The 11347-nt window shown below is 34.2% G+C and overlaps 1 protein-coding gene across 1 annotated transcript; it reads left to right on the plus strand.

Moving 5' to 3' along the window:
- The first annotated feature begins 9986 nt into the window (after window positions 1-9986).
- Window positions 9987-11045, plus strand: LOC139900635 (F-box/kelch-repeat protein At3g06240-like). Its single transcript, XM_071883398.1, has one exon. It carries the CDS (start codon window positions 9987-9989, stop codon window positions 11043-11045), a length of 1059 nt encoding a protein of 352 aa, XP_071739499.1.
- Window positions 11046-11347: the final 302 nt, after the last annotated feature.

Consider the following 11347-nt stretch of genomic DNA (forward strand, 5'->3'; position numbering starts at 1 on the left):
GTATATATATCATATTAAGATATATTAATATATCATAATATCATGATAATATAATAATTTAACATCTCATTAGATATAATAAACAATGGGTTAACAACATTAATTGAGATCGTTAACTTAAAGGTTTCAAAACAACACTTACATGTAACGACTAACGATGACTTAACGACTCAGTTAAAATGTATATACATGTAGTGTATTTAGATGTATTAAAATACTTTTGGAAGACTTCAAGACATATATCAAAACACTCATACTTAACGAAAATGGTTACAGTTACTTTCCCATTCTTTTCTTGCATCAAGAATTCTAGTCGTATTCTTACCCGTATTATACACAGCTTCAAAACGTACTTACTATGGGTATATACCAATAGGAACTAGCATGGGATTCCACTCTTGATTATGTCATGTATGACTAATCAATTTTAACTTCTACCATGAGCTAGTCAACTAACTAGAACTCCTTTTAACCCCACTCACCACTCACCAATTACCACTCATCATTCACTCCATTTCACTTCCAATTCTCTTTCTAATTCTCTCTCAACACACACACACTATTATGAACGTATTTTTCCAGCAGTTAATCATCATCTTCATCAAAAATCACTTCAAGCATCAAGCTATAATCATCATAGGAAGAACACTTCAAGAACACTTCAAAAATCCCTTCAAGTTTACTAATTTACTTCCAAGCTTTCTAATCCATTCCAAGTAATCATCTAAGATCAAGAAACCTTTGTTATATACAGTAGGTTATCTTTTTTATTCAAGGTAATATTCATATTCAAACTTTGATTCAATTTCTATAACTATAAACTATCTTAATTCGAGTAAAAATCTTACTTGAACTTGTTTTTGTGTCATGATCCTACTTCAAGAACTTTCAAGCCATCCAAGATCCTTTGAAGCTAGATCATTTCTTGTCACTTCCAGTAGTTTTACCTACTAAACTTGAGGTAGTAATGATGTTCATAACATCATTCGATTCATATATATAAAACTATCTTATTCGAAGGTTTAAACTCGTAATCACTAGAACATAGTTTAGTTAATTCTAAACTTGTTCGCAAACAAAAGTTAATCCTTCTAACTTGACTTTTAAAATTAACTAAACACATGTTCTATATCTATATTATATGCTAACTTAATGATTTAAAACCTGGAAACACGAAAAACACCGTAAAACCGGATTTACGCCGTCATAGTAACACCGCGGGCTGTTTTGGGTTAGTTAATTAAAAACTATGATAAACTTTGATTTAAAAGTTGTTATTCTGAGAAAATGATTTTTATTATGAACATGAAACTATATCCAAAAATTATGGTTAAAATCAAAGTGGAAGTATGTTTTCTAAAATGGTCATCTAGACGTCGTTCTTTCGACTGAAATGACTACCTTTACAAAAACGACTTGTAACTTATTTTTCCGACTATAAACCTATACTTTTTCTGTTTAGATTCATAAAATAGAGTTCAATATGAAACTATAGCAATTTGATTCACTCAAAACGGATTTAAAATGAAGAAGTTATGGGTAAAACAAGATTGGATAATTTTTCTCATTTTAGCTACGTGAAAATTGGTAACAAATCTATTCCAACCATAACTTAATCAACTTGTATTGTATATTATGTAATCTTGAGATACCATAGACACGTATACAATGTTTCGACCTATCATGTCGACACATCTATATATATTTCGGAACAACCATAGACACTCTATATGTGAATGTTGGAGTTAGCTATACAGGGTTGAGGTTGATTCCAGAATATATATAGTTTGAGTTGTGATCAATACTGAGATACGTATACACTGGGTCGTGGATTGATTCAAGATAATAATTATCGATTTATTTCTGTACATCTAACTGTGGACAACTATTTGTAGGTTACTAACGAGGACAGCTGACTTAATAAACTTAAAACATCAAAATATATTAAAAGTGTTGTAAATATATTTTGAACATACTTTAATATATATGTATATATTATTATAGGTTCGTGAATCAACAATGGCCAAGTCTTACTTCTCGACGAAGTAAAAATCTGTGAAAGTGAGTTATAGTCCCACTTTTAAAATCTAATATTTTTGGGATGAGAATACATGCAGGTTTTATAAATGATTTACAAAATAGACAAAAGTACATGAAACTACATTCTATGGTTGAATTATCGAAATCGAATATGCCCCTTTTTATTAAGTCTGGTAATCTAAGAATTAGGGAACAGACACCCTAATTGACGCGAATCCTAAAGATAGATCTATTGGGCCTAACAAGCCCCATCCAAAGTACCGGATGCTTTAGTACTTCAAAATTTATATCATATCCGAAGGGTGTCCCGGAATGATGGGGATATTCTTATATATGCATCTTGTTAATGTCGGTTACCAGGTGTTCACCATATGAATGATTTTTATCTCTATGTATGGGATGTGTATTGAAATATGAAATCTTGTGGTCTATTGTTACGATTTGATATATATAGGTTAAACCTATAACTCACCAACATTTTTGTTGACGTTTAAAGCATGTTTATTCTCAGGTGAATATTAAGAGCTTCCGCTGTTGCATACTAAAATAAGAACAAGATTTGGAGTCCATGTTTGTATGATATTGTGTAAAAACTGCATTCAAGAAACTGATTTCGATGTAACATATTTGTATTGTAAACCATTATGTAATGGTCGTGTGTAAACAGGATATTTTAGATTATCATTATTTGATAATCTACGTAAAGCTTTTTAAACCTTTATTTATGAAATAAAGGTTATGGTTTGTTTTAAAAAAAAATGAATGCAGTCTTTGAAAAACGTCTCATATAGAGGTCAAAACCTCGCAACGAAATCAATTAATATGGAACGTTTTTAATCAATAAGAACGGGACATTTCATCTAATCCATACACCAACGACCAAAAACACCTACAAACACTTTCATTCTTCAATTTCCTTCATCTAATTGATCTCTCTCAAGTTCTATCTTCAAGTTCTAAGTGTTCTTCATATATTCTACAAGTTCTAGTTACATAAAATCAAGAATACTTTCAAGTTTGCTAGCTCACTTCCAATCTTGTAAGGTGATCATCTAACCTCAAGAAATCTTTGTTTCTTACAGTAGATTATCATTCTAATACAAGGTAATAATCATATTCAAACTTTGGTTCAATTTCTATAACTATAACAATCTTATTTCAAGTGATGATCTTACTTGAACTTGTTTTCGTGTCATGATTCTGCTTCAAGAACTTCGAGCCATCCAAGGATCCGTTGAAGCTAGATCCATTTTTCTCTTTTCCAATAGGTTTATCCAAGGAACTTAAGGTAGTAATGATGTTCATAACATCATTCTATTCATACATATAAAGCTATCTTATTCGAAGGTTTAAACTTGTAATCACTAGAACATAGTTTAGTTAATTCTAAACTTGTTCGCAAACAAAAGTTAATCTTTCTAACTTGACTTTTAAAATCAACTAAACACATGTTCTATATCTATATGATATGCTAACTTAATGATTTAAAACCTGGAAACACGAAAAACACCGTAAAACCAGATTTACGCCGTCGTAGTAACACCGCGGGCTGTTTTGGGTTAGTTAATTAAAAACTATGATAAACTTTGATTTAAAAGTTGTTATTCTGAGAAAATGATTTTTATTATGAACATGAAACTATATCCAAAAATTATGGTTAAACTCAAAGTGGAAGTATGTTTTCTAAATTGGTCATCTAGACGTCGTTCTTTCGACTGAAATGACTACCTTTATAAAAATGACTTGTAACTTCTTTTTCGACTATAAACCTATACTTTTTCTATTTATATTCATAAAATAGAGTTTAATATGAAACCATAGCAATTTGATTCACTCGAAACGGATTTAAAATGAAGAAGTTATGGGTAAAACAAGATTGGATAATTTTTCTCATTTTAGTTACGTGAAAATTGGTAACAAATCTATTCCAACCATAACTTAATCAACTTGTATTGTATATTATGTAATCTTGAGATACCATAGACACGTATACAATGTTTCGACCTATCATGTCGACACATCTATATATATTTCTGAACAACCATAGACACTCTATATGTGAATGTTGGAGTTAGCTATACAGGGTTGAGGTTGATTCCAAAATATATATAGTTTGAGTTGTGATCAATACTGAGATACATATACACTGGGTCGTGGATTGATTCAAGATAATATTTATCGATTTATTTCTGTACATCTAACTGTGGACAACTAGTTGTAGGTTACTAACGAGGACAGCTGACTTAATAAACTTAAAACATCAAAATATATTAAAAGTGTTGTAAATATATTTTGAACATACTTTGATATATATGTATATATTGTTATAGGTTCGTGAATCAACCAGTGGCCAAGTCTTACTTTCCGACGAAGTAAAAATCTGTGAAAGTGAGTTATAGTCCCACTTTTAAAATCTAATATTTTGGGATGAGAATACATGCAGGTTTTATAAATGATTTACAAAATAGACACAAGTACGTGAAACTACATTCTATGGTTGAATTATCGAAATCGAATATGCCCCTTTTTATTAAGTCTGGTAATCTAAGAATTAGGGAACAGACGCCCTAATTGACGCGAATCCTAAAGATAGATCTATCGGGCCCAACAAGCCCCATCCAAAGTACCGGATGCTTTAGTACTTCGAAATTTATATCATATCCGAAGGGTGTCCCGGAATGATGGGGATATTCTTATATATGCATCTTGTTAATGTCGGTTACCAGGTGTTCACCATATGAATGATTTTTATCTCTATGTATGGGATGTGTATTGAAATATGAAATCTTGTGGTCTATTATTATGATTTGATATATATAGGTTAAACCTATAACTCACCAACATTTTTGTTGACGTTTTAAGCATGTTTATTCTCAGGTGATTATTAAGAGTTTCCGTTGTCGCATACTTAAATAAGGACGAGATTTGGAGTCCATGCTTGTATGATATTGTGTAAAAACTGCATTCAAGAAACTTATTTTGTTGTAACATATTTGTATTGTAAACCATTATGTAATGGTCGTGTGTAAACAGGATATTTTAGATTATCATTATTTGATAATCTACGTAAAGCTTTTTAAACCTTTATTGATGAAATAAAGGTTATGGTTTGTTTTAAAATGAATGCAGTCTTTGAAAAACGTCTCATATAGAGGTCAAAACCTCGCAACGAAATAAATTAATATGGAACGTTTTTAATCAATAAGAATGGGACATTTCAGTAATTGAGTTTCTGAAACGTTCAAGAGTATTTGCAGCTATCTCTATGCCTTGTACAGCTTATTATTCACATCAGAGAGAGTTCTGGGAACGTGCAAGAGTTGAGACTGTAGATGACAGGAAGGTAATTATGAGTACTGTTTGTGGTCAGAAGATTCAGATTACTGAAGATACAATTCGAAACACTTTCTTGTTTGAGGATGATGAGAATATGCCTAAGAAGTTGTCAAAGACAAAGATTACTGGATGTGTGTTAAGATGCAAGTATTCTGGTGATATTACGAGAGCAACGATTAAAAGGAGTGGATTCACACCACTGTACAGATATTTGTCACTTGTTGTGCTGAGGTGTTTAAGTCCGTTGCAAGGAGGGTTTGATGAACTGAGTGAAATCTATCAGGGAATGTTTGCTGCTTTAGTTCTAAAAGCTGATTTTAATTTCTCCGGGGTCATCTTTGATCTACTGGTGGAGAATGTGACAAGCAAGTTATATTTGATCTATCCAAGATTCTTGCAAATTATAATCAACCAGCAAACTGTTGATTTGCCAAGATTGAGGAAAGATGCCATTGATTTAAAACATATGACCGATCTTACGTTCAACCGATTGAATCAGAAGAAAAGTGCTAGTGATGGCAAGCTGGTGTGTCATCTTGCTCGAGAGGATTATCGGTGTCCACCAGGAAAGAAGTGGAGAAACGAAAACAGTTTATCTGATCGAGAGCCAGATTTTGAGTTAGCTAACAGTGATGAAGAAGTTGATCAACCTGTGAATACTCAAGCTGCAGGTGGTTCAGGTGCAGAAGGTTTAGTTGATGAGATTGGTAATATTAATCCTGATGTTGGTGAAGAAGCTTCAAGGGGATCAAAAAGAAGAATGGTTGAAGATGAGAGTTCTCAGGTTTCAACGAAACTAAAATTGAAAAGAAGGTTCAAGCTGGTTTATAAGGATGCTGGTGGATCTTCAGCTGGAACTCAACCAGTGACACCTATACCACAGACTCAAGGACAACAAACTTCACAACAACAACAACAACAACAACAACAACGTCCGTCGGTGCAATGGTCACCACCCGTGGTTCAACAGGTTTCTCAAGAGACGGTTTCTACTCCAATTCCTAGTGCTCCATCACGTACAGGGGGAGAAGGAGGTGTGAGCTCATCTACTCTTCAGAATTTGAATGATTTATATGTTCAAGCGATGGCTGACAACCTGAGGTTGAGAAAGGAAATGGATGAGAAGGTTGAGAATTTGAAGGAAGAGAATCGCGTGAAGTCCGAGGATGTTACTCGGTTAAGTATGCAAGTTGATTTGCTTCTGAAGAAGGTTGGTGATCAGTCGTTGTTATTGACTGATGCGAAAAGAGAGGCTTCTCAAGCTAGGAAGTTGGCTGAATCTGCTCTAGCAAAGGTTACAGCTTGGGAAGAAAAGTTTGATTTGATTGAATTGCCTGAGGGAGAGACTGATAATCAAATGGTGGAGGCACCTGGTTCCTCCAAAGCTACAACACTGTCAGTAATTCCTCTTAAAATTGATTATAGTTTTAGTAATTTCTTTTCTAAACAGGATGAGCTCAAGCATTCTGTTGTTTATGATGATTTAGAAGAGGGAGAGATCCTTCACAACTTCACTAGAGCTGAGCTGGACGAAATGGTGAGTCTAGAGCAAGAAGAAGCTAAAGCTGCTGACGCACAGTCCGATGATCCTCTATCAGAGGATGATTCTTTTGGGCCTGAGATTTTCGAAGATCTTGATGATCGAGATGTTGATGATTTAGTTGAGGATGTTACTCATGAAGATTTTCCTATATATCAAAATGATAAGAATGAAGATCTTCCGGGTTTTGAGAAGTTGTTTAGAACTGATGATGAGATTTTGAATAGAATGTGTAAAGAGAAGGAAAGGACAGAGGTTTTGCCTGAAGGTTTCTTGCCGGTTAAGTATAATGATGAAGTTGTTGAGAAGTTAGAAGCTGATTGGCGTGATATATTGAGAATCAGAAAATACTGTGAGAAACCGAAGCTTGAGCCAAAGTATTTGAAGATGATTAATTTGAGAAAGAGTGCAAAAGGAAGAATTCTTGCCTGGGCGTACATTGAAGAATTCAACATGTTTGCGATTAAGAGAGAGTTTGGCGTTGATTATATTAAACATGGTCACGAATTCAAATCACTGCCGTATTTTGAGCTAATGCAGATTGCCAGGTTAAGAATGTTATATTGTGGATTTGGTGATCGATCTTCGTTGCTGGTGAAGAAGATTCGAATTGCTTTTAATTCAAAGAATTGGGAAGGTTTTAGGCCACAATTTCCTAGGATTAGTTTCAAGGTTAATCCTAGAACTGGTGAATCTAGTGAATCTCGAAGGATTGTGAAGTATAAGCGAGCAAAGACTATGAAGAAGGTACCTTTAAGGAAGTTGCCGCAGAATTGGAGTCAGAGATTCAGATGGTGGTTTTATGATGATCGTTCTGAAGAAGCTGTGATTGTTTTGGATAAGCTGAAAGAAGATGATATTGATTGCATTCGTGTGTTGGATCCGATCTGGTTAAGAAACTGTACCGAGGCTGATATTTTTACATTGTATTACAATCGTATGCTCTATCGTCGTGAAAACAGGGTACAGGCTGAACAGTATGTGAAAGTAGCTAAGCTGTGCTACTTGAACAACATGGTAATCGATCCGTACGAATGAAGAATATAATGACTGAAGATGTTTGAAATAGAATTAGGTCTTAGGGGGAGTTTGTTGATGCATAATCCCGAGTTCTATTATGTAATACGTTCTATTAGTTTTGTATTTCGTATTTCAGTCATGTATGAACATTGTCATTAATACTTCGTATGTGAATTGCTTAGTATAATGTAGTAAAATGGTTCAGAGCAGTTGGTTGGCTGCTCAGACCATCGACCGATGGTAGGGACCATCGGTCGAGGGACTCTCACCATCGGCCGTAGGTCTCAGACCACCGGCCGATGGTCACTGAAGATATATATATATATATATATATATATATATATATATATATATATATATATATACGGGTTTTGTGGTTCATTGTGAGGTTACACACCACAAACCCTTTAGCCGACGTATCTCTCTGTGTTCATCGTCCCAGACCAATTCCCAACCGAATACAAAGCTCTAGGCATTGATTATATCAACTATTTGTTGGTTAGATTGATCCCGAAAGTTGATTAAGTATTCGACTCGCCCTAGTTATCGTTTCCGCCGTTAATCTAGGTTAATACGTTTGATCTAAGGTCTATAGTTCGCCTACATCATCATCGATGCATGTCTCACATAAATGCAGTAACTATTACAGGTTAGTTGCTATCCCTTTCTCTATATTTTTGACAATTAATTTATACGGAGTAAAAGTTACCCAAATAGCTGGACCGCAGGTGTTAAGCATGATAGTTATAATCAGCACATGATTACTGGGTTGATGTAGGTGCAATATTATTTTTAACTAACACAATTATTGAAATCTGATTGACTAATAGTTGATGTTGGAAATAACTGAGTTATTTGTTTAGTAATCTTTATGCTGTTTATCTAGTTTGGAGATTTTATTTAAAGCTCCACATTTTCTTTTATTTAAAAAAAGGTATGCATATGCATGGTAAATCATTGATGTAAATATTACTTATGCTACCTAGTATCTACAGGATGAATTATCTACTTTGCAAATAGTAATTATAGTCACTACTTCTCCTTGTAAAGTTCTTTTTGTTTCAAATATCATGAGTGCCCTGATTTTGTTAAGTGTGATCTTTTTGGTATCTTAGTTCAAGTAATTATTACTTCTTGACAAGTTCTATTCATTTATGTTTGGGATGTCTAAAGATTCATTAGGGCCTGACCCATCTTGGTCAAGAAAATTTTCTGACATTAAGTGGCTGACCTTTGAGTTAGTAAAATGGGTTAAGATGGAACTTTAGAATATGTGATTCTAGTTAGATATTAATCAATTTGGGTAACTTTGTAAAAGATCATCATTAGATGCTACCGAGAACTTACAAACTAAATGTTATTGCTTGAATTCTAATAAATAGTTTAGCTATGTACAAAATCTTTGATTGATCTCCTTCTATGGTCTAACTTAGCCCAAAGATGAACTTTTAATGTTTTTATTACAATTGTATATGTGAAAGATGTTATTAGTGATAAAACGACCCTCAAATCGGCCCCAAGAGATACACGAGCTACATGTCCGTCACAACATGAGAGACACTTGCCCCGCACAATCTGAAGCAGTGGACTAACCGGGTATCTCCAGGTTTCAACTAAAAACTATGGTCGGAGATATTAATTAGCCACTACTGTAAGCTTATAATAAGCTTACATTTCCTTTATCAAGTCAAATGAATATGCCCCTCGATTTCTGTGGTCTATTTCAGCATTTATTACATGTAATGTTATGCGAATGAATATGCTCAAAAATAAAATGTAATAAAATCGAAACAAATATTTTGTTTTTTTTTACGTCTATTTTCATTATGAGCTTTCTGTCCGTTACGTTACTAGTTCACATGTTTTTTCACTCGTTCACATTCTTCTCTCTGATAATTTCATCTAGTGAGACTTGTTTCTTGCTTCTACACAGTTCGATCCTTTTCTCATATCTTTCATTCATGTTTCTCTGTGTGCAATTACTTTCTTTCTTATCCGGTCGCTGATTTTTATCAATTTCCATCATAAGTATACATTGCCTAAAATCTAAATGGAAGAGTCTTTAATGAAATTATCTAAATTTGAAGGACAACTTCCACACGATCTTGTTTTCAAGATTCTTGAAAGGTTGTCTTTTAAATCAATGCTAAAGGCGAAGTCCGTTTGTAAACAATGGCGCGATGTAGTTTCCGATCCTTCTTTTATCGAGGCGCACCTTTCTAAAAGCTATAGTCTTGGCCGCATAAGGTATATTCATGGTGCTCCAATGATGAAATCTGTTGGTTTGGATGATCAAGAGACACGGTATGAACATACCATTCCGACGACTGAATTCTCAAGGTATGTAGAAATTTTAGGGTCTTGCAATGGCTTGATTTTATTGGGCGATGGTGATCGTAGCTATTTTTTGTGGAACCCATCTACGCGATTGCTTAGAAGTTTCACGGGTCGTTTTCTATTTAGGGGAGAATTTAGGCACTTCGCACTAGGTTACGATTCAACAACTCGTGCATATAAGGTTGTAAGGATTGTTCGTGTTCATAGTCATAAAGTATATGATAGATTTAAGGCCCCTTCATATGAAAAATCAGTTTACGATGTAACTAGTGCTCATGTGTATAGTTGCAAGACTAATAGTTGGAAGAAGATTGAGCATTTCCCATATGTCATCTTTGAAGACGCACAAGGTGTGACTATGAACGGTTATCCGCATTGGATTGTCTTTTGGGATCATTTTGTTGAATATAAAGATAAAGTTATAGTTGTGATCGTTTACTTTGATTTAGTTGAGGAAAAGTTCAAAGAATTACCTAAACCTAGTTGGTTAGTGGAGTCGTCTTCTTATAGTTTTGGTTCTTTTGAAGGAAAGTTATGCTTTATTCACTATACAACAGTGCGGCAGCGAGAGATTCGAGAGATTTGGGTGATGGAAAAGCACGGGGAATCATGGATAAATGTATCATCTAAGATTAATATCAAGAGGGTTATTCTTCGAGGTTGGAGTTCTGGTCATCCGTATGCCAATTATAGTCGTGAAAAGCCGTTTATTGGAGCACAATATGTTGAGAGCCTAGTCTCTCCTTATGCCGGGAATGATATGGCTGGATGAAGGTTCTCTCATGATATTATTTTTTTAGTTCTGTTTGGCATTTGGCATTCATATACTTCTGTTACTAGCCTCCTTTACTAAGGTGCGTTTGATTGCCTCTTTCTTAATTGAATGGTTCAGCGTTCAATGTTGAATCGTTTAGCATTCATTGCGTTTGTATGTGACATGTGCCATTGATGTTGAGCCATTATGCAATCTGTGCTGAACCATTAGAGTTGAAATACTCTCTTAACCATTGAACACCTACGTTTACACTGATTTACCATAATAATAAGTAGAGCCAATGCGGACTTCGCCGAGGG

This window comes from Rutidosis leptorrhynchoides, chromosome 3, assembly GCF_046630445.1.
Source record: "Rutidosis leptorrhynchoides isolate AG116_Rl617_1_P2 chromosome 3, CSIRO_AGI_Rlap_v1, whole genome shotgun sequence".
In the NCBI taxonomy this organism is placed as follows: domain Eukaryota; kingdom Viridiplantae; phylum Streptophyta; class Magnoliopsida; order Asterales; family Asteraceae; genus Rutidosis; species Rutidosis leptorrhynchoides.

Excerpts from the sequence above, each read along its gene's own strand:
- LOC139900635 (XM_071883398.1), top strand. The coding sequence starts at position 9,987 with ATGGAAGAGTCTTTAATGAAATTATCTAAATTTGAAGGACAACTTCCA.